The following is a 23,538-nucleotide window of genomic DNA, read 5'->3' as shown; positions in this document are numbered from 1 at the left end:
CCACTGTGTGTCTGTCTCTGTCTGTCTGTCCCTCTGACCCTCTATCTCTGTCTCTCTTCCTCTGTTCCTCTGTCTCTGTCTCTCTGTCTTTGTCTGTCTGTCCCTCTGTCCCTCTGTCTGTCTCTGGACACACAGTCATGGCACCAGCCCAAGGCCCGGGGGCAGGGAGTGGGCCTGGCTGTCAGTGACCCTGAAGAGGGCCCACCCCCACTCACTGACCATGTGACACTTGCCAGGACTGTTCTGTGGGAGGGTTTGCCATGTGAGGTGGGGTCTGCTGTCTGCGTCAGGAGGAGAGCTCAGGATGGCACAAAGGGGACTGGTGGGGGGATGGGAGGGGGCCAGCTGATTGGCTTGAGGATGAGGGTGGCAGCCATGTGGTGATTGGGGACCCCCAGGTTCACCAGAATGAGGGTCCGGCCAGTGTGCTGTGTGAACCATCACTGCCAGCCCCGCACGGGGGACTGAGGGACCCCTGAGCCAACACTTCATCCGCAGCGTTCCTCCTGCTCCGTCCATGGCCTCACTCTGTGGATTTCCAGACCACGAGGGCTCCCTTGGGCAAGGACCCTGACACTGGCCGTCTTGGGCCTTGTTCCTCTTCCCATTGGGGAATGCGCTCTGATGAGGCTGTGCCGGGACCCTCCCTCCCAGACATGCGGCCACGGCCCTTCCCGTGGGACCAGCAGCAGCCCTGAAGTCCATGCAGCCCGGCTGGGAGGGTCTGCATGAAGCCCAGCAGATAACCTGTCTCCACCACATGAAAAGCCGCCAGTGCCCCCTGACACGCAGGACACGCCGCCTCTGTGTCAGCGACCTCGAGCGACACTGGCGTGCTGCTCTGCTGTGGGAAGATGCAGGCCTCCTCAGCAAGCTGCTCGGAGATGCCCACGCGGCCTCGTGTTCACATGCAGTGGCTCTGCGTGCAGGTCCCGGAGGAATCCACCCCTCCCCCCACACATCCCTCCACGGCCACCACGTGCCTCACTCCTGGACGGGCCATGGTCTCTCTTGCACATCTGGGCTCTCTCTGAATGCACTCAGCAGACTCCTGTTGCACCGAGCGCCCGAGGGCAAGCTGAGGACGGCCTTTCGGGCTGCACGCTGGTCAGGAGGGTCTTTCCCATGGACTTCCAGGCCACAGCTCGGCCACCTCAGGGCCCCTTCCAAGACTCACCAACGTCCACCAGCACCTTATCGCTGCCTTCTGGACCAGGCCCCAGGACCCCTCATCTGGCTGGAACTGGAGCCATCCCTCCAAACGTCCAAGTGCCGCACGTTAGCCTGGTTCTCTCTCTCAGTGGAAGACCAGGCGCCCCCTCTGGGTAACCCAGGGCCACCTCATCCCCAGACACTGCCAGCCCCACGACCCCTCCTTCCCAGTGCACGCTGAATCCTCGTCATCCTCAGCTCTGACCCCGGTTTGGGTCCCACCACTGCGCTCCACTAAGTTGGCCACGGCAGTCCTGAGGGCCACTTGATGGGTGCGATGTAGCCTTAGATGCGGAGGAAGAAGCCTGCCCATGTCAAACCCAGCAGACTCACCAACACTCTCCCCACCCCCACCCCGTGTACCGGGTCCAGAGAGGCTGCAGCTAGGTAGAATCCTAATTCTTCCCACCCTTCCTCTGACCTGCCTCTCTGCATGAGCCCCACCCACCCCAGGCAGCTGAGAGGAACTGGGTACTCCCCAGGCAGCCACCATCCCTCTATTTTGGTTCTCTGAAAGCATCAGGATATCTGCAGTCAGCACAGGACCTTTGCACAGACAGACCCTACGCCTACAACCCTCAACCTCCACCCTTTGAGAACACATACTTTTCAAGGTGTAACATACACGAGGGAAAATATTAAAAACCTAAGTGCACAATTCTAAGTCTTACAAGAGCCCCTCAGTCCCCTTCCTTCCTGGCACTCACCCTTCACCCCAGTGCCGCACTACTCTGTGGGCCAGCATCCCCTATTTGTAGCTTTCTGCACAGAACACCCCCAGGTGTGTTGCTGGTGCCTGGCTTCCTTCGCCGACCCTCCACGGCCATGCCCCCTGGAGTCTGGATCAGCCGCCGTGTCTCCACCTCCACAACTTTCACACGCTGGCCAGGCTGGGGTCATGCTGACATGCTCCCATGGCAACCCGTGCTGTCCCCATGGCAACCGCACCATCCTGGAGCCTTGTGGTGACTGTTCATTAGTCTGTCAGTAGGATACACGGATGAAAATCAAATGCACTGTCAGGCATGCAGCGGGCAGGCCACGAGGCCACCAGGAAAGGGTCTGCTCCTCACACACAGCGTCTGGACCAGCATAGAGCAAGGGCCAAGGCCTCCAGGGTTAGGGTTGTCTGGTTAAGCACATACTGTTTGAGGGGGCAGGTGGGCTAGCCCATGCCGTGCCCCCCAGTCAGTAACTAATCACAGCTGGTGCAGCCTCTGAAAATGAGGGTCCTTCGAGATGAGCCACCAACAGACCTACTGGCCTGCACCTGTCGGCTATGAGCCAGCTGCCCCGAGGCTACGGTAAGAGGAAACTGAACAGTGTGGGAGGGAGACAGACCCACCTTGACAAGAGCTCAGGAAAGCTGAGCTCAGGAAAGTCTTACATCACAGGAAGACTTCTGTGTCTGACGTGGGTGCAGACCGTCTGGGGAAGCCAGGCTGTGAGGCCACTGCATGCACACTGTGCTTCCTGACAGCGGCCCATCCACCCCAGGCGTGAGTGCCACCACCAGGAACAGCGGGAGCATGCAGACTCCATGCAGCCCATCTGGAAGCGGACGTGTGGGCCCTTTCCTGCGACCACCAGCATCAAGATCCTTACAGAGGACAGGATTAGTGCTCTGGCTGCCCCGAGCTGCCGGTGGGCACTCTGCCAGGAGACTTGGAGCAGTTCTCAACCACGCTACCCCACAGCACCCTGGAGAGGGCTTTCTGGCTTCAGGACCCTCCACAAAAATAATTATGTCTAAGCCCTGTATCAGTTCCCTGGTGTGCTTGCCTAAGTGTGCACACAGTCATGTGTGTGCCTGTGTTTGTGTAAATGTGTGCTCACATGTTCTTGTGTGTACCTGTGTGCATATTCCTGTGTGTGCACCTTCATGTGTGTTCCTTTGTTTGTGTGCACGTGTGCTCACATGTTCTTTGTGTACCTGTGTTTGTGCACATCTGTGCTCACATGTCCCTGTGTTTGTGTACCTGTGTGCTCACGTGTTCCTTTATTACATACTCTTGTGTTCCTGTGTATGTGTACATGTGTTCTCACATGTTCCTTGTGTGTGCCTATGTTTGTGCACATGTGTGCTCACATGCCCCTGTGTGTACATGCTTATGTGTTCCTGTGTTTGTGTATACGTGTGCACACATGTTCCCATGTGCATGTACTTGTGTCTATACATGTGTGTTCGCATGTTCCTGTGTTTTTGCCCACATGTGCTCACATGTTTCCTCCTCCTCATTTTCTGTTACACCAAGGCTTTTGAGCCAGAAAGTCTCTTGTCTGCTGCAGCATGGTCGAGAGGACCCAGAGGGTGGGCACTGGGACTGGCCATGCCTGCTGCAAGCAGCCACCCCCGCCAGCGGCATCCAAGACAATAGGGGCAGGAAGGGGTCTGTGGGCACTGGGTCACAGGTGGGAGTCCATGGGTGGGATCCATGGGCGCTGGTTCATGGGTGTTGGGTCACAGGCAGGGGTCTGCAGGCCCTGGGTCATGGGTGGAAGTCTGTGGGCTCCTGTGCAAGGCTGGCAGAGAAGACTGTGCCCTCACCCAAGGACGGGAAGATGCACAAAGTACTGTTGGAATGCTGGCATGAACAGGCAGCCCCTGAGACAGGCAGGGCCGTGCACTGTCAGCCCAGTACCTGGCTTTTCCCTCCATGCTTCTCATTCAGAAGAAGTAACTGGGGAGATAACCCACCTTTATAACAGAATGAAATATTTACTCATTTGTGCACTTGGTAAATGAATTATTTCTAGGTACATTAACAAGATGTAAGAAAATAAAACATGAATTTTAAAAAGATATCCTCATAAGATGGGCAAGAGTCATTCCAATGGCTTATTTTGCATATGACGTGCCCTTTAAATAACACACACATCCCCACGAAGCGACCCCAGACAACAGGCTTTGAGCTGTGGGGGTTTGCTGCACACAGATGTTTTCCAGTAAATACGGTAGCATACTGTAGGGGTAAGACCTCTTCCTTATGATTTTCTTGATGCCACCTTCTTTTCTGGAGCTCACTGCATTGTAGTGATTCAGTGAGCAACACAGATAACATAAAAAATGCGTTGCTAGTTAGGTCTAGTCGACAGCTATCAGTGATTAAGTTTGGGGGGTGGTTAAATGTTATATCCAGACTTCCGGCTCCATGGACATCAGCACCCCCAGCCCCCAGATTCTTCAAGAGTCTGCTGTATTCTTGGTTTTGCCAGAAATAAGGTCCATGAATGAGTAAGTGTCTCATGTTGTCCTGGAGGAAACTGGCCTTCCATTCAATGTGCCCACCAGCCGCCAATGTGCACGGAGCAGTGGGGACCACTGGGTCTGGACACGCGGGAGCTGCAGTCTGAGGGTGGGGGCAAGGTCAAGCCATTATCCTCAGGGTCCCCCAACGGCTACCGCTGTTCCAGACAGGCCCCTCTTGTCTCCTCTGTCATCCTGTGAGCACACCCTCTGCACAGCCCCCATTCCGAGGGCTCAGGTCCTTGCTGGGAGGGTTTTTCTGGGATAACTGCTCCCCCTCTGTGAATGGGCTCCCTGAGCATGACCCAGCCCTTGGGTGACCCGGCCACTGTTCCTCTGTATACATGGAATGTGGAACACGGACACACTTTCTACAGAGCACACGAGCACATGTGCCATTTGGGCCCAACAGCCACCGAGAAGAGCCACAGGCATCTGGCTCAGGAAAGAAGGAGCATCTTGTTCTCTACGGCCCCTTACCGTCTGCCTCACTACCCTCGGGGACCCCGTGGTGAGATGGGACCTCCCTGGCACAGTCACCTCTGGCAGGGACAGTTCTGCGAAGGGAGTAGGAGTCGGAGAGCAGACCCACTGCCCTGGGAGGTTCCGGTTCCCACCAGCGGATGGGACATGGAAGTCTTTGCTGCCTCCAATACTGTGTCTGTGTACTTTTGTGTGTGCTTGTTTGTGCAACTGTGTGTGAGCCTCTGTGTGCCTCTGTGTGTGCCCCTGTGTGCATGCCTGTATGTGTGCCTCTATGTGTGTGCAACTGTGTGTGCCCATGTGTGAATGCACCTGTGTGTGTGCCTGTGTGTGCCTCTGTGTGTGCGCCTGTGTGTGTACCTGTGTGTGCCTGTGTGTGCCTCTGTGTTTGTGCACCTGTGTGTGTGCACCTGTGTGTGTGTGTGCCTGTGTACATCTGTGTATGCCTCTGTGTGTGTGTACCTGTGTATGCTTCTGTGTGTGTGCACCTCTGTGTGTGTGTGCCTCTCTGTGTGCACCTGTGTGTGCCTCTGTGTGTGTGTGCAAGGCCCCACACATTTACATACTTCAGTGAGCAGCAAGCTAATACTTAGAACAACTTTTATCATCTGTCCTGCAGGATCAGACGTGATGGACTTTGATGGAAAAAGTTCTCTGCTTTACAGATTTGTCCAAAGTACCAGGAATCCAGTGAAAGATATCGTTTCTTTGAAATTTAAAACAAGGCAGAGTGATGGGCTTCTGTTGCACAGACGGGGCAGAAATGGAGTCTCCTTCACCCTGGAATTAGTGAAAGGGAGGCTCCTTCTGATCATCAATTCAGGTAAAGTGATGAGTCAAGGAACTCAATAATCTGAATTCTTAGATATAATTTGTACCCCAGTATTTTTATACCTAATCTTTTAACAGGTATTATAGATAAGGGCCTAGACTTACAGATTCTGACTCTCTTTTGCTTAAAAACATATTAAAATGTAGTAACTGTGCCAGGAGGTGGTCACTGGAGCTCTTCATATCCGATAAACACACCTACATCATGGGATCCCGGGCTTCCCAACCTCACTTTGCACCAGTGACATTTCGGACCAAATAAGTAGCCTCTGCGGGGGCTGCCCTGTGCAGTGGAGGGTGTTTACCAGCACCCCCGCCCTCCACCCACCAGAGGACGGTAGCACAGCTCACACCCATATCCTGGCCTGTATCCCCTGGGGGAAGAAGCTTCCCCGGGGATAGCCACTGCCTGGTGGCCATCGCAGAACTCCCAGCAAAGACGGTACTTCCGAGGGACGCACACCTGTAATGAAGGGAAGTGGCCGAGAACAGCCCCGATGGGCAGGGTGTCCCAGAGTCAGACGCTGCAGCTTCACGGGGTCAAGGAAGCTTGGTCTGGCAGGACCTAACGGTGCCCGTTTCCCTGGCCAGGCACTGCTTCACCCTCGCCATCTGGCCCTGGGAGCGTGGCGCTGGGCAGTCTGTTGGATGACCAGCACTGGCACTCGGTGCTCCTTGAGCATGCCCGCCAGCACATGACCCTCTCCGTGGACCAGCACTCCAGGCAGTTCCAGGCACAGGGACAGCTGAGTCACGCAGACCTGGATTCTGAGGTGCGGAGTCTCTGTCAGTCATGACAGGGCGTGGGGTTTGAGTGCAGCATAGCCTGGACAGAAGGGGGAACCCTGCAGAGAAATGCCTTTTCTCCGCACATGTGGTCAGGGCTTAACCGTGTCGCAAGGGAGCCGCTGTCCTGGGCACCCTCTGAGCCTGACTTGGAGCGTGGCCCACTGTGCTCAGCATGGCCCATGGTGCACATCAGTCCCACTGAGCTGACCTGAGCAATCCCCCTGGCGTCCCACCTAGATCCGGAGCTATCAGCTGGGTCCAAAGTCCTGTCTCTCGGTCTCATCCTTCAGCTTCCAAACACACCTAATGTATTCGCAGCCCTTTGCACACGTGTATCTAAATTATACGAAGGTATAACAATTTATGCCATTTTTGTAAGATGTTGTCAGGCTCACGCACTATTAAAAGAAGCTAAACACTAAAGCTAAAATAAAAATGTGTTTGGCAGAAATGGACAATTGGCAGATCCTGTCCTGTTTTACATCATTCATGATTTTATTGCCTAAACTACGAATTGGCCAAAATAACACTATATTCTATACACAGATGAATGTAAATTCCATCCAGAGACATATAAGCTGGAAAATCATTTTCATTTCTATACAGACTTCCTTTTGCATGGGTTTGGGTTACATGGATCAGATGTCCCTTGCCATGGACACACAGGTGGGACCCTCCCCTCACCTGACAGCCGGTTTGATGAGCACCCTAAGGAGACCAGTTCAGCTCATACTTTACAGATGGGATGTCTGTCTTGGTCGGCTCCCCGGGACACGGGGAGGTGCCCTTGGGAAGAGCTATAAGGGAGGGTAGCAACAGGACAGGGAGGGGCTCCTGTGGGGACCCTGAAGGGCCCACCTGCACCTGCCAGCATTAGAGAAGACCCCTTTCGGGGATAAGACTTCCCCAGCACTCGAAGGTACAGAGCTGGTGGTGAGCAGAGGGCCTGGTGCTCTGCTCCAGGGCCCACGTCCAGGCCACCCTGTACCTGCTGTCCCATCACGAATATCGGTAAGCCCTTTCCTCCCGAGGGTCCCAGTGAGATGCTGAACCACACTTTCCCCTGACCACAGATGAGGGAGCTCCAGCCTGCCAGACACTAACAGCAAGTAAACCATTTCAGAGTTTCTGCTTAGAAATTCCTTTAAGATAGTGAACACAACACCCAATTATGCAGAATTGCGTACCTGGGTCTCTTCCTGCTATGCCTCTGAGTGATGAATGTCTTAAGCAAGTTAATGGGAAATGACTAGAGAATATTATTGATGTCATCTTTCTTTCTAAGATCAGCTTCGGTGGGATTTTAGCACCTGGAAAATCTGTGACATTTCAAAGAAAACACTTTGACGGATGTTTAGAAAATATTAATTTTAATGGAGAGGATATCATTGATTTGGCCAAGAAGCACAGACCCCAGATTCTCATCAGGGTAAGAGTCTACCTGGGGACAGAGGGTGGGGGACTCGGGGGAATGAGGGCCCATGTAGCCCCTGAGTGACGTCAGGTTAAGGGGACGTGACTCATGTCACAGCCTCATCACCTGAGCAAGAAACACAGACCAAAGCTCACGGAACTTAGAGTTATTGTTTAAATCTGAGATGAAGACCCATGTCTCCCATTCAAATGTCAGCTGGAGATCCCATCTCAGCTTTCCAGAGAGCAAAGGTAGCTGCCTGCAGGGACCAGTCCCATTGGCAACGGGGTTTCCTTGGTGAGCAATGGGAGCACGGGCCACCCCACAGGGAACCCGTCCCGCCTGCACCTCGAGTGTGAACACAGCGTTGGCCACGGGAGCTTGGATACATACATGGATCGATAAGCTGGCATGTTTTCTGTGGCCCTTGGGACATGACAAGGAGGGTCCGTGTGGGGTCTTGGCATCCGAGGCTGAGCCCCAACCGGCCTCCCGGTAGCTGGGTCATGGGAACAAGTGTTCAGGCTTTGGGTCCTCGCCTCCTACCTTCGGTCAAAACACCCATCTGTGAGCTCTGTCGGCTGTGTGCACTCCCAAGAGGTGAATCTTGTTGCAATGGGCTTCACGGGCTCTGGGCTTTGTTCTGGCTTCACCCAGAGGTGCACAACATATGGCTAAGGCCGCCTGCACTGGGCTGAGAAGCTGGTCTGTGTCTCTTGGGCCTGGGGCATTGGGTGGGCAGGAGGTCACGCTGGCAGCACCACGCCCTACGATTCCAGCTGGGGGGCCATGGGTCTGGGGGCCACAGTGGGGGACTGGAGTGAGAAGCAGCCCCCCTCCTCCAGGGCCTCCTCAGATCTGCTTCCTGTCCTCAGGGCAACGCCTCCTTCTCCTGCTCTCAGCCGCAGTCCGTGCCGGTCACGTTTCCGAGCGCTGGGAGCCGCTTGGTGCTGCCAGGCACCCCGGCACAGGATGGGGTCTCCATCAGCTTCCAATTCCGGACGTGGAACCAGGCGGGGCTCCTGCTGTCCCTCCGGCCCTCTCGCGGCTCCACGGCCTTTGTCCTCACACTCAGGGATGGAGCCCTCAGACTGGGCCTGTCCCCGTCTCCAGGACACGCGAGGAGTGACGTCATGGCAGGTAATCTATGTCCGCAGGCTGTAGCTGGCATGGCTATGTCACCCCAGGGCCCACGGGCATTTCACACTCTGATTCAAATGTGACTCCTGCAGTCTGTAACATGCTCGGGGTCCTCACACCCAGGTCCCTGTGCCGCATTGCCTTTGGACACAGTCTCCCTGCCATTCACACCACATGGCACCACAGGCAGACCCCAAAGTGGCCGTCACAGCCCAACCTAGCCACCTGGGGAACAGGGGATGCCTGAGAGCCCCCCCCCACTCCATTCCCTGGAACCCTACCCTGTGCCCTACCCATCAAACTGACCAGACCCCAGGCTTACGTCCCAGATGCCTCTCCCTGTGCTCCTGCTCTCTGAGGAAACATGGCCACAGGGAGCCCGTTCTTGACCTTTGGTGTTGGTGGAGAGGCAGCTGCCTGCCTATCAGACCTGACAGTGCCTGCCAACCTTGCCACCCCCAGTTGTGAGTCCGGAAATGTGGTGGGCCCCTGGAGGATAGCACAGTCAGAGGAAATACTACGTCCTGGGGACACACCTGCCCTCTCTGCTGACCTGCTCCTGCCCCCAGGCAAGGAGCCATTCTGGTTGGACACATACTTTGAGGAGGTTTTCAAGATAAATGCTAGTGTCCTAAAACAATGTTCTTCATGATGTGTGACGGCGGATCGCTCCTGGACTAAGGACAGGAGAGAGGTGGGGCCTGTCCACTCGCTGCTGCCCATCAGGAAGTCAGCTACTTCTGGGTCTGTGGATTGGCGTTGGATCTGAGGGCCTCGGGCAGAGGTGGGGACAGGACAGGGACGGACCCCCAGCCTGGCGGTTGGGACCAGTGGGGGGTCTACACACCTTCTCAGGAAGATCCTGCTGGCCTATGATGAACCACATTTCCTCAGGACTTAGGGCACTGGCTGCCGGGCACTGAGCGTGGACCTGGAGGGCCACTAGACCATCGGCATGGTTAGAAGTGAGGCCACAGTGGGCTGGCACAGGAGGTCCCCATGGGTGCTGCCCTGGAGGGCCACGTCCATGCCCACGAACACACTCCTGAGAGGACCAGGACCCATCGGCCTTCTCCTAACCACTGACCCTCTGCTGATGGGCGGAAAGCAGACTGAGCCCCTTCCGTCCATCCTAGAACCTACCTCAAGAGCCATGCAACATGAAAACAAGCAGAGAGACCCTGGGAAGGTAAATATGAAGCCAGGGCACACACTTCAACACACAGCCTTCGACCCACGTCTCTGAGAAGGTCGGGGCTCCACAACTGCCATTCTCCTGATCGTCTGGAGATCGATGGCCACTTACAGCTTACTGAATGCTAATAGTGGGACAAGCTTGCAAGAGTGAGCTCACAAGAAAGAAATCACTCACATTCAGTATCTCAGCCGTGAGCTGCCTCAGAGACTCGCTGGCATAGAAAAAAGGTTAATTTTTGTAAGCCACCAGGACCCCATAGTCCATAGGGATCCCATGTGCCCTGAGGAAGCTTCTGTCCTGGCCCAGTTTAAGACTTTCAAAGAAATTGCTTCAGGTCAAGTCCCACGAAGAGCTGGGTCACATTTAACCCCTCAGTTGGTGGATTTGACAAATTGCTGGAAGATTGCGTGTGATAATTGGCATTCAACTCTTACAATCCTGTTTCCATCCAACCCCTGGGGGTGACCCGAAGCTGGCCCCTGCCTCCTGGGGCTCCATGTCCCTGCAGGTGCAGCCCCCTGCTGTTGGCCATCCTGGCCCAGGGCTTGGCTCCCAGGGATCAGAATGTGGGACAGCCAGGAGCTTTGCCTAAGTGACCAGGACAAAACTTCGGCCCCTGGAGGTCCCCTGACACCCACAGAGGGCAGACCCACTGTGCCAGTGACAGCATGGGGCAGCCAGCCCACAACCCCCGAGGGGCAGAGGCCCTTAGCCAACAGCCCATGGGGATGACCCCGAGACAACCCCAGAGAGTGGGGCTCTGGTCCCACCCTGTTGAACCCTCGGTGCAGACCCCAACCTGAGCCAGCACCTGCCAGACCATGGGGAAACCAAACCACAACCAGAGGCACCAGCCAGGTCCAGACCCCCGCAAGGAAACTACCAAACCGGGGTCCACGCATTATGTCCTGATAAATAACCAGCGCACACCAATGCACTGGATATGGTTACATTCATGACTATGGAAGACAGACTGTGAATGTGAGCCCAGAGCAGACAGCCAGGGTGGGATGAAGTTCCCCCACCCCCTTCATGCCATAGCCATCCCTGGCCCATTCTCCCACTAACTCCAGGCCTGCGTGCGGCCCCCACGAGCAGCAACTGACAACCGGGCACTTTCCCGAGCGCTGCTGGGAGGGTCCGGGACAGCAGCCTTTAATGAGAAGGACGTATTTATTTAGAAGTTATTGTAAGTCAAACTTTTCTGTTAAGGAAGGGTGGCTTTTCCCCTTGGTTACCAGATATATTAGGTTGTCCAATGTCCCTTAATGTCCTCACCTGGAGTCAAGGTGAACTTGTGCTGGATGTGAAGCTGAATTAGGTAACAATTTGAAAATGTGTTTGAATATAACACAATTGGGTCACATTTCAACATGCTTTCCAACTGTGTAAATTTTCATCTTGAGTTGTTTACAAATACTAGTTCCACCGGCTAGAGGTCGGAAAGACTTCTGTAGGCCACAAAACGTTCTCTCACTCTGTCCCCTTTGAATGTCAAATGTGTGGGACCACACAACAGCCCCTGGGGAATCTCAGCTTCACTGGCTGCTGAAATGTTTAGCTAGGTGCCTTTTCTGGCTCGTGCTGTGTTTACTCTCTGGGCTGAACCCTGGACAACCCAAATGGACTTTCCTTTTCCATTTAAAAAAATCAGTGGAAAAAGAAAACACACACACAGATTTAAAAGCAAAATCCAGATGCCTGACTTCCAATAAGAAACTGGAAATCTGGTAACCCCGAGAGACCAATTCCCCTGCACGGGGCCCAGCTGCCAACTCAGCCAGGATTAGGGACGAGGGGCTCCCAGCTGATGGGGAGAATCAGAGTCATGACCCCAACCATCCTCCCCAGAGCCTCAGCAGAGGCAGGCCCATGATGTTGGAAACACCCCATGTGACCCTGGGACCAGACCCACCACCACCCAGGACAAGTCCCTCAGCCCCTCCTCCACCCAGCACCCCTTCCACAGGAGCCCCCTGATCTTGCCGGGTGGGGTGGTCGGGGTCACAGCCCCCCATGCGGCACTCCATTTAACACGAGCAGCCTGGAGACAGACAGGTCTGTAACCCAGGGAGCTTCCGGCCCCATATCAGAGGGTATTTGCAGACCTCATGGTGAGCGGGCAGGAACTACAGACATCCCCTCCCACGGCTTGGCCATGGTGTGGGTGGGGGTTGGCCATTATGATGTGTCCCCGCAGAGACTTTGATCCTTACGTGAAGGGTATGAGTAGCAAAAAAACAACATCAGACTTCCTTGCATCTGTTCCAGAATTTAGAGAACAGGTACTCTTCCATTTTTTCCCTCAAAAGGTAAATCACATGGAGGGGGCAGGAAGGTGTCCACTCCAGGGGTTGCAGGGGCCCTGGAGGGACTGGGTTCCTCCACCCCAACCCCGGGTCCCTGTTCGTGTGGGACTCAGAGGTTTGTGTCACTCTCTGAAGCACCATGAGATCTGTGGTTCACAGGGATCTCTCACTGATCTCCGTTCCCATGTGCTGGACTGAATGATGAGCAGTAGTTCACGGGGGTCTCTAGCTGATCTCCGTTCCCCAGGTGCTGGACTGAATAATGGGCAGTGGTTCACGGGGGTCTCTAGCTGATCTCAATTCCCCAGGTGCTGGACTGAATAATGGGCAGTGGTTCACGGGGATCCCTAGCTGATCTCTATTCCCAGGTGCTGAACTGAATGATGGGCAGTGGTTCATGGGGGTTTCTAGCTGAACTCTATTCCCAGGTGCTGGACTGAATGACAGGCAGTGATTCACGGGGATCTCTAGCTGATCTCCATTCCCCAGGTGTTCACTAAATGATGGGCAGTGGTCCACGGAGGTCTCTAGCTGATCTCCGTTCCCCAGGTGCTGGACTGAATGATGGACAGTGGTTCATGGGGGTCTCTAGCTGATCTCCATTCCCCAGGTGCGGGACTGAATGACGGGCAGTGGCATTCGGTCTCCCTCACAGCCCGGAGGAACCAGCTGAGTGTGGTTGTGGACCAGGTTGGGGTTTCGGCGGTTCACACAGCGTTGCCTCTAGAGACCCACACAGATGGTTCCTATCACTTTGGAGGTGAGTGACAGGGCTGCAACCCCACGGCTGGCACCCACCCGATTTCCACCTCCCTTGCCCCTGTCCTGTGTCTGATATGACTTTTTTCTACTGTGTCACGTGTGGCAGATTCCCCGAGAGCTTGGCAGGTGTGATGGACTGTACTGTTTCCTCAGCAGCCGTGCTGAGGCATAATTTATGCCTCATCACATAAATCATAAATCATAAATCATACATAAATCACAGTTTATGTTAACATGTGAGAGTTATTAGGACCCTTGTCATTAGAATGTCCTTTTCCAGCTGTATGTATGAGAGTCTTAGTCTTGATCACCCCCTTCTAGAGAGACTCCCCAGTTTCCTTTCCCTGCTGTCCCTCTGGTCCCAGGTGCTCTTGGGTCACCGGAATCCCTGGCGAGGCTGTGAAAGGCCAGTGGGTTAGGGTGGCCCCCCAGGGTGAGTATCAGCAAGGCTGGTCCTTCTGGCCCGAGGCAGCTCCCAGTCAGCCACTATCGGGACAGGGCACCATTTGCCATGTTAGAATTCTACCAGTGGGTTTGCCGTCTACTTCTCCCTCAGACCAAACCTTCCTTGTGGGGTGGCTACTGGCACACAACTCCAAATTGTCCCATTATGCCTGCTAAATGATTCTGGATGTCCAGTCCCCTCTGCCTAGTGGAATCCCATGTGGTTCCATTCAGCTGATGGCAAGCAGCTCTGGGGGACCGGGTGGGAGCCCATGCCCACGCTCTCCTCTGGGAGGGCTCACTGGCTCAGGGCACTGGTCCCCGGGGAATAGCGCCGACGGCGGGACTCGGGCAGGGGGCACAGACACCTCTCCTGGGCACTTTGAGGGCAGAGTCCCCAGGCATGCTCCCAGCAGGTGCATGGTTGGGGCTGGCCTACCGGTGGAAAGAACTAGAGGCCTATTTCCTTACACCTGGCATAGACTTCAAGGCCATTGTTTGGATGATGTGTTTGCTGTCACACAGACTCAGACATTCATGATACTAAGATGTTCTTATAGAAGATTAATCTTTGATTATATGTTTGACCAAATTACCCTGTACAAATCCAATTGCCATAGAAAAACCAATCCATGTCCCTTACTCTGCAGAGGCTGGCGTTCAGGACAAGCCAGCTGGAACAGGCCCATGGGCCGTCCGCCCCACACCTGGGGCCCTATGCTGCTTCCAGATGACTGGCAGGTGCCCTGTCAACTTCCAGCCAAATACCGTCTTTCCAACACTGTGATTTCAATAATTGGTCCTTATAATAACACAATCTAACCCTTCATTTCTAATTTTAAACCCATGTACATTTAAATTGTTTTGTTTATGATACGTAACATCAGGAGGAGCTAATGCTGTCTAGCGTGCTATGAGAAAGACCCAGCTCCAAATTCAGCCTGAATTGTAGACGCTGTTTTTCACCCAAATCCCACTTCAGTGTCACCCACACTTGCCACCCTAGAGGTCTCTGCCCCCAAGTGAGCACAAGTACAAGGGGGTCCACATGCCGGAAGCCCGAGACACGGACGAGCTGCCCTCCTCCCCGACCCCGCGGCCGGTGCTGACCCCGCCCCTCTCTGTATTCCCGCCTCTGAGCCATCAGGGTGCCTTCCTTCCGGCTCCGGGTCCGAGTGTGAGGCCTCGCTGGCCGGATTCCAGGGCTGTCTGAGGCTCATCTCCATTAACGCCCAGGAGGTGGACCTGATCTCCGTGCAGCGGGGGGCGCTGGGGAACTTCAGCAGCCTGGACATCGACTCCTGTGGCATCCGCGACAGGTGAGTGGCTCGCACACCCTGTGCTCCGGCCTGTGATGGCTGATCACAGGCGCCCACAGGTGAGTGTGCATCCTCTCCCTCTGGGTCCCGGTATCCCCCTCATACCCCTTTCCCTCGCTGCTCACGGGGAGTCCAGCAAAGTGAGAAGACTGTGTTGGTAGCCGTGTACAACCCCTTCCTCAGCACAGTGGGATTTGGGAGGAAGGAGCTTTCTCTTGGCGGCTGTTCTCCGGTGTTCACAAGCTTCTTCGTCCAGAGCACGCCATGTAGACATCGTGGCGATGTCCACGGAGAGAGAGGGTCCATAGCATGTTCCTGGACAGCAGGAATCATGATTATCAGGTGCAGGAGACCAGAATTCTGGTGTGGTCAGGGTGGGGTGTCTGGGGGGAAAGCCAAACTGCCCCAGGTCCGCAGGGGCTGCGAGGATGGGCCTGCCACGGGGACAGGTTGTTAGGACCCAGGAAGGGACGAGCAGCTCCCTGAGGACCAGGGGTGACCTCAGAGGTGTGTCTGGGGAGGAGAAATAAGGAAAATGCAAGAAGTGGGCAAGGGAGGAAGAAGGTCAATGCCACTGAGGCAGGAAAGCCAGGCTCTAACACGGGGGTGATTTGGGGAGACAGGCTGGCTGGTGCTTTCGTCCTAAAAATGCTAACATATTTTTGGATAAACGCTACAGGCTGAGAAACCCCTTCTTCCCTTGCATGAGCAACTCAGTCTGAATTCACATGCACCTGTTCTGTCTCTTCTCAGCTTAGTCCTGTTTCAGTCCTTGTTGTATAAGAATCAGAGTTCAGTGTGAGCTTCACAAAAGTCATTGTCACCTGCAGGACACATGGGCGCCTGGGCAGCCCAGTCCAACTCTTGGTTTCAGCTCAGGTCATGACCTCAGGATCGAGGGATTGAGCCCCACGTTAGGCACTTCACTCAGCGGGGAACCTGCTGGATATTGTCTCTCTCCCTCTGCCCCCAACACCCCTCTCTAAAATAAATAGATAAATCTTAAAATAATAACAGCAGAGGCACCTGGGTGGTTCAGTGGGTTAAAGCCTCTGCCTTCGGCTCGGGTCATGATCCCAGGATCCTGGGATCGAGCCCCACATCGAGCTTTCTGCTCAGCAGGGAGCCTGCTTCCTCCTCTCTCTCTGCTTGCCTCTCTGCCTACTTGTGGTCTCTGTCTGTCAAATAAATAATAATCTTTAAAATAATAATAATAATAATAACAGCAACACACGTCCCCATCAGTGAGTGACTCACTCTCTCAGACGTGCTTTCCCCATGTGCTCATTCCACTCATGGTGGGGGGAATGACCCTTCTCTGGCAAAGGGGGACTGTGGCCAGTATGATACTGGCATTAAAACAGACAAGCAAGGGCACCTGGGTGGCTCAATGGGTTAAGCCTCTGCCTTTGGCTCAGGTCATGTTCCCAGGGTCCTGGGGTCAGACCAGCATTGAGCTCTCTGCTCTCTGCTCAGCAGGGAGCCTGCTTCCTTCTCTCTCTCCGCCTGCCTCTCTGCCTACTTGTGGTCTCTGTCTGTCAAATAAATAAATTAAATCTTTAAAAACAAAAAAGAATCCTGCTAAGAATTTGATTAGAACTCTCTTGAATCTATACATCAGCTTTCCTGATATTGCTGCCAAACATTTTATCGACTCTCACTATAAGACCTTCCCTGGGCCTTGTTCTATTTCTGCTTAAACAGTTGGTTTTCTTTTAAAAGAATCTAAATAATAATTGTAATCTTGGGCCATTTTCATCAGTCTGAGGTTGCCGTTGGCAATTGCCTCTCATGCTCTTAGTGAATTCCTGCAACATTGGAATTGCCCTAATGGAATGAACAAGCCGAGCCTCTCCCTTTTTTTCATAAGAGTAAAAATCAGAAAATTTTCTCCAAATCTCCCAATCTGAAAATAGGAAAAATGGATTCAGCCAAGAGGTTGTGAAATGCAGGTCAACTAGAAAGTGGCATATCTACCGTGGATGGGAAATTTAGTCTCAAGTTTGCAGAAACTGGAAGCATTTCCTTTAGGGTGGAAACAACAAGGGCCGTCCTACCTGTCATCCGCGCGTCTGGTTCGCTGCTCGTTTTGCTGCTGGTGCTGCTGACTTCAGCTGTTGGTGAATCCCCTTCATCCTACAGGCATTGGCCAAAGACACACACACAACATTCTGAATGAATTACAGTCACTGTGTTCCTGGGTTTCCCTGAGCGATCCCAAGTGCCAGTACAAGCATAATCTAGTCAACACGGAGTTCTCACTACAGATTAATGAGTCATTTTTAAAAGTTTGCTGTAAAGTCTGTATTGTGTGTGATCACAGGCCATAGGCTTAGGTACACATACAAGCACACGCATGACCTGGGGTTAGTTTGAGTCCCACGGTTTCACACGAGTTCTGCTTCCCTTTATGAACTACGATCAGTTAAAATTCACAGAAGTCCTGCGAGTAAACTTCAAGTGTCCCATCCTAATTTTAATTGGGCAGATTGCAAAATACCCATCGTGCGTAAATGATGCTGAGTTTTCTTGAGTATTTTCTGATTTACTTGTTTTTCTTGGGGGAATATAACACACGTGGGCTTTGATCTTTTGTTCCAAGTACCAAGTGTACAAGGAATCAGAGAAGTAGGTGAGCTGGGACAGATGCCCCTCCCTAGTCTCTCCTTGTTTTCCATTCTTTCTCTCAAAATGCTCCGTGCGGCCACAGTCTGTCATGACACAGTGTCACCGTTGGCTTCTGCAAGCGACTTCAGTCCCCAGCCACACACAGCACCCACGTGTTGCTACTGTGGCAGGAAGCGGGCTTCTCCGGTGGACAGGGGAGCACACGTGTCAGTCCGATGAGTCAGGGTTCATCAGCCCAGGTCTGGTCACTTGGTCATCATGGGCTGGGGGTGGCCAGCTTGGTCTACTCCTCTATGTTCCCGCATGTCGATTAGCAGACCATGTCTCCCGAAGACCAGGGGTCCCACGGAGACCTCCTCTCCTCCCAGGTGTTTGCCCAACCGCTGTGAGCATGGCAGCAGATGCTCCCAGACCTGGACGGCCTTCTACTGCAACTGCTCCGGCACGGGCTACACAGGTGCCACGTGCCGCCAGCGTGAGTGCTCTCCCCGCCCCCACCCCTCCTCTCACAACGGGGCCTGGGTTTTAGGAATGTGACCCACTGAAAGTCCAGGGTCTCATCCTCGGGGAGTAGGTGGGGCCAGGACCCAGTCTCACAAAGACATGGGGTGAGGGGAAGACAAAGATCAAGAAGGGCTCCAGGTACCCCACCTTCACATGCTGTCTCTGAGTTGCCCATGGGGGAGGGGAGAGAAGGTTCTGGAACCAGAGTCCAGTGCCCAACAGGAGGAGGAGCCCCCATGGCCCTATCTCCTCTCATCCATCCCCCATTATCCCCTGACACGGCAGACGCCTGGTGGCTGTGCTTCAATGGACTGATGTTTCTAGTTCGACTCTTACCAGTAACTGTCCATCCTCGGGTGATAAGTGAGCCTCCAGACCCCCCTGAGTGGATGTCACCATTGTCCTCCCCAGCAGAGGGGACGCTGGCAGGTCCCCAGTCACCCGCTGGTGAGGTCACTCTGAGACATGGCCAGAGGGGATCTGACTCGCTCAGTCACCCCCTGCTTTTAATCAGGGTGGGAGGGGAGAGGTGTGGGGACACATTCACGAAGAACAAAGGTTCACATGTTCCAGTAACATCTGCCAACAGGTGAAATCCAGGCAGACACTCGTGGTCTGGTTCCTGGTGATGGGATGGTGCACCAAATTCTGCACTGGGCCAGGAAATCGTATTTGCCTGTAGGGGCTCACCAGCAGTACAGGTCTGATTGCTGCACACTTTTCTTCTTCTTCCTTCATTACCTATCACACACATGCCTTTCAACAATCGTTCCGCATTTTCAGATTTGGTCACGTTTCTTCCCAGGGGGTGACTGTTTGCTATGGTGCAGAATGTGGGGTTTCCCTCACCTCCTCCTTGGAAATGTAGGACTCTCCTCCCACCCCATTTCCGGTGACTAACTGGTGGTTCTCCCCAGCCCTCTACGAGCAGTCCTGCGAGGCCTACAAGCACAGGGGCGAGTCCTTGGGGAGATACTACGTGGACCCGGATGGCAGTGGACCCCTGCAGCCCTTCGCCGTGTTCTGCAACATGACAGGTGAGTCAGCAATTTCAACTCCTGTTAAACACAAAAGCAGAGCCCGGTAAGTAGATCTGTACCTGGTTAGCAGCTTTATTAGGGTGCCCTTGTAAGAGCAGTTATTCAACAAAAGCATTTGATATAAATCTTTAAAAAATAGCTCAGAAGTAAAAATTCATTATTATGTCATTATCATCAGGCATGTATTCTGTGGAACATTTAATAATACAATTTTGCCTATTAAATCCTAAAGCAAAATATTTTTTGAGACTTATCTGATTGAACTAATGGATATGCAAGTCAAAAGCATTTTCATTTGTTTTTTCTTAAAGACTTTACTTATTTTAGAGAGACAGAGAGCACAAGTGTGAGGGAGGAGAGAATCTGCAGCAGTACTCCCCGCCCCGCCCCGCCACCGCCAAGTACAGAGCCCGCTGCAAGGTGCAGTCCCACGACCCTGAGATCATGACCTGACCCAGAATCAAGTGTAGGATGCTGAACTGAGCCCCCGGACTCTGCCTTGTCACTATTCTGCTGTAGAAGTTGTGAGAGTTTCCACAGGACAGGTGACGGCCTCTGAGTCCATGTGGACAAGCAGCATGTGCTTTTGAGTTCTTGGTTTCCTCTCAGACGCGGGTGGCCTAGCTCTCTAACGGCCGCATCTGTTTCTCTGACTGCGGCCACAGCCCTGTGTCTCATCCACACTGGAGTCCACACCTCCGCCCCTCGGCCCACACCAACCTGAGGCCCTCGCCCCCCAGTAGGGACACCTTCCACACTGCCATCTCTGCCTTCCGGTGGGACATTAGCTCCCGTCTCTATACGGGACGGCCTCCTCTTTAAATGTTCTACCTTGTTAAGTTTCAGATAATCCAGATTCTGTGCACAAGGCTGGACACTGTCCCCCCAGATTTCACATCCCCCCGGAACCTGCGAATGGGATTGGGTTTGGAAATGAGGTTTCCGCAGATGTGGTCCAGCTGAGCGGCGGTCCCAGCGCCAAAGCTGGTGTCTGGACGAGGGAAACATGGACACGGGAGGGGAGGGGCTGTGTGAGCAGCCGAGGCCAGCCCACATTCCCGCGACACCACCGGCTCTACAGGAGGACACGGTCCCCCACCCGCTCCTTCAGGCTCTGAGCTCCGGGTATCAGAGAATCGCCCCGGGTGCTGGAAGCCTCCAGGCTTCATGCTTGGTTTCGACAGTGGGTAAAGACAGCACACCCTGTTGCAAATTCCCTGAGAAGAGAACCATTTCTGGATAGATTTTTTTTTCATGATATTTGAATAGTTTAAAACCATTCCCATGAAATTTTTGATTTTCTGGCTCCTCAATTCTCAAGACAAAATCTGGCTGTTGCTGCCTTTAAGCAAATACTTGCTCAAATGTGAGCCAGGCAGATCTCCCTCCAGAGGGTGTGGAGCAGCTGGGATGCAGCATGGTGTGCAGGTGGGACAAAAGCCCTCCCACAGATGCCCAAACTGTCAGGGCTAGTGTCGACACAGGTCCATGCCTGACAGACTGCTCAGCCCGACGAACACTGAGGGCAAGTCTGAGGCCAGTGTCTGGGGACACCTAGCGCTTGGGGCAAACAGCTCCTCTGGGTGTCTTCTGCCTGAGGCGGTGCGTGGCCATGCGGTCCCTGCTGCCCCTAGCATTCTGGGCAGACCACGCACCCTGTGCCAGAGCCGTTCTGGGTGGGTGACAACATGCTGCCTCGGGGGAGGCCTGGTCCCAGCTCATCAGCCCAGCACATGCTCCTGGGGGCCCAACACCAGACTGTGGGTGACACAATGGCGTGTGAGTGACGACAGGGCTTCAACCCCAGGAGAGTGGGGATGCATCCTCATGTGTGTGTGCAGGCGTGTGTGTGTGTGTGCATGTCATGTGTGTGTGCAGGCGTGTGTGTGTGTGTGTGTGTGCTTGAGATTCAGAGCGGCCACTGAGGCAGGGCCCCAGACCTACCCCCGCCTCCTTGGCCCTGGGAGTCATGTGTCCCCTCTGTGCTGGGAACAGTGCAGCAGGAGGCGGGGACCCAAAGTCCATGTTTGGGCTGAGAGTTGTCATGGCTCTGACGACGTCCAGGGTCGTCCTTGGGGCGGGTGGAGCCTTGAAAGCCCTGGGAGTGGTCTTGGGAGATGCTGCACCGGGACCCCCTCTCCTGGGCTCTGGGTGTCTGCCTTCCCAGGAGCAGCAATGTTACCGTGTCCCTCATCTCTGAGAACAGGCCAAAGGCTCATGTTTCATTCAGGGGAAAGAAAACTGACGTGTTTGTGGTGCTCACAAAATCTGCCAAAATCGTAACGGGAATCGGACTATTTGGGAGGGAGGACCAGGAAGACAGCAGAGAGAAGCTGCATCCCTGGGACTCCTCGCGGGCAACAGCTGGGGGGTAGCCGGGGCGGGATCAGAAGCCCCCCGTTCCCCCAGCATGTGTGCCCAACAGTGTCAGCAGAGGAACATGTCTCCAACACACCTGGTGAGTGACGGAGGCCTGTGTGACCCACCCAGGACAGAACACGGGTGGGGGCCATGGGCCGTGGGCTCCTCATCTCCTGGGCACCGCTGGCTCGTCACCACAAAGGAGGCACGGGCTGCTGCCTCCCATCCGTGAGGACGTTCAGTGCAGATGGGATGTCTTCTCGGTACCTATGAGGACCACGTGATGCCCTCGGGTCTCTGAGGCCGATTTCCACATTGGAAACATCTATGTTTCTCAGTTTCCTCCTGGGGATGCAGGCCCTGCCCAGCAGCTGTGCCGTGCTCCAGTCTGGTTTGGTTTGGATTCACTTGCTGTGTGAACTCTACCATCTGTGCTCTGATGTGTCGTCTGGTCAGAGGAATCATGCGAGTCAGAAACTGGAGCGTCTCATGGTAGAGTGAATGTTGGGTTTCAGTCCAGATGAATCCAGCCCCGCATGGAACAAATGTGCCCCTCTGTTCCCCAGCCGTGTCCAGAGGGCAGCCCACAATTCCACATCACACGGGCTTCAGGATCCACTGTAGCATGTGGACTCTAGTGTGAGCCATCCCCAGCGACCCCAGGTCTGTCCCCACAAGAATGGGGAGGCCCATGGCAGGTGACCCACACCCCCAGCCCACTCACTCGTGGGCTCCTGCAGCTTCAGAGCAGCAAAAGTCCTGAAGAAATGAGCCGCTCCAGCTCTGGGATGTGCCCCCACGAGCCACACAGCAGGCGGCTCACATAGGACTCCCTGGTCAAGCTGTTCCACAGCCTGAAGTCCTCGTCCGATGCACACTGACAGCCACGTGTCGTGGATGTGGCTCGGGCAGGAATTCCAGACACACAGGATCGACAGGGGCCACACAAAGTAGCAAACCAACAAAACCAGGTCCATATGGCTGCTTTCCAGGCCCCTTAATTGGACATATGCCAACAAAAAGGGGACAATTTAACCAATTCCTTCTCACAGATGATGCTGAATGACTGGACCACACAGAGAGAGTCCCAGCAATGGGCATTAGAAGAATCGATGTCCCCTTGTGCACCAGCATTCAGCATGCAAGATTCATATTCCAGCCACTGGGCCTCATAGACAGAGGTGCCCCAGGTAGACAGATGTGACCCAGGTAGACAGAGGTGTCCCAGGTAGACAGAGGTGTCCCAGGTAGACAGAGGTGCCACAGGAAGACAGAGGTGTCCCAGGTAGACAGATGTGACCCAGGTAGGCAGATGTGTCCCAGGAAGACAGAGGTGTCCCAGGTAGACAGAAGTGACCAGGGCTCATGGCACTCTCAAGGCCAGGGCATCTCGTCCTACGGAGCAGGGTCAGGTGTGGGTCCAAGAATGCCACTTCTGCATTCCTCTCAGGTCTGAATGGAGCAGGCGTGTGATGCCCCAGTGACCTGCAGAGAGACCTCAGGTCAGAGCACATGAGAGGAGCACGGGCTGCTGACGATGTTGGGCTCATTCTCCAATGAAGAAAAGAGTATTGTTCTAATAGAAAAGTCATTGTTTGCCTTGCATTACTTTAGATTATTGGAGAAATTTAATAACACAGTTATATGTCTTTTCTCTCCCATGAATGTTGTCTGGCTAAAAATCCAGAAACACCCACTTTCACTACAGGATCAGCTCAGACATAAATGACACACATCATCACAGGAAGAACACTCTCTCCTATGATTTAAGGGTCAGAGTCCCATTTGTGTTGCCTCTGCATCGGCCCACTAGAAGGCCACCAGCAGTGCTGAGTGTCCCGCTCAGTGACGCTCCTC

General features: G+C 54.2%; 1 protein-coding gene across 1 annotated transcript in view; it reads left to right on the top strand.

The window, feature by feature from the left end:
* LOC125095101 (contactin-associated protein-like 4) overlaps window positions 1-23,538 on the top strand; it is a 133,870-nt gene that overhangs the window by 67,036 nt on the left and 43,296 nt on the right. The window contains exons 5-13 of the mRNA XM_047721057.1: window positions 5,562-5,765; window positions 6,365-6,546; window positions 7,848-7,991; window positions 8,852-9,116; window positions 13,234-13,383; window positions 14,977-15,148; window positions 18,145-18,251; window positions 19,198-19,317; window positions 20,712-20,714. Coding sequence (XP_047577013.1) covers window positions 5,562-5,765; window positions 6,365-6,546; window positions 7,848-7,991; window positions 8,852-9,116; window positions 13,234-13,383; window positions 14,977-15,148; window positions 18,145-18,251; window positions 19,198-19,317; window positions 20,712-20,714 — 1,347 coding nt within the window. The remainder of the gene's footprint in view (window positions 1-5,561; window positions 5,766-6,364; window positions 6,547-7,847; window positions 7,992-8,851; window positions 9,117-13,233; window positions 13,384-14,976; window positions 15,149-18,144; window positions 18,252-19,197; window positions 19,318-20,711; window positions 20,715-23,538) is intronic.

The sequence above is a fragment of the Lutra lutra genome, chromosome 3, assembly GCF_902655055.1.
Source record: "Lutra lutra chromosome 3, mLutLut1.2, whole genome shotgun sequence".
Taxonomy (NCBI): domain Eukaryota; kingdom Metazoa; phylum Chordata; class Mammalia; order Carnivora; family Mustelidae; genus Lutra; species Lutra lutra.
Note: the sequence above shows the minus strand (reverse complement) of the source record. Positions and strands in the feature narration are given on the sequence as shown.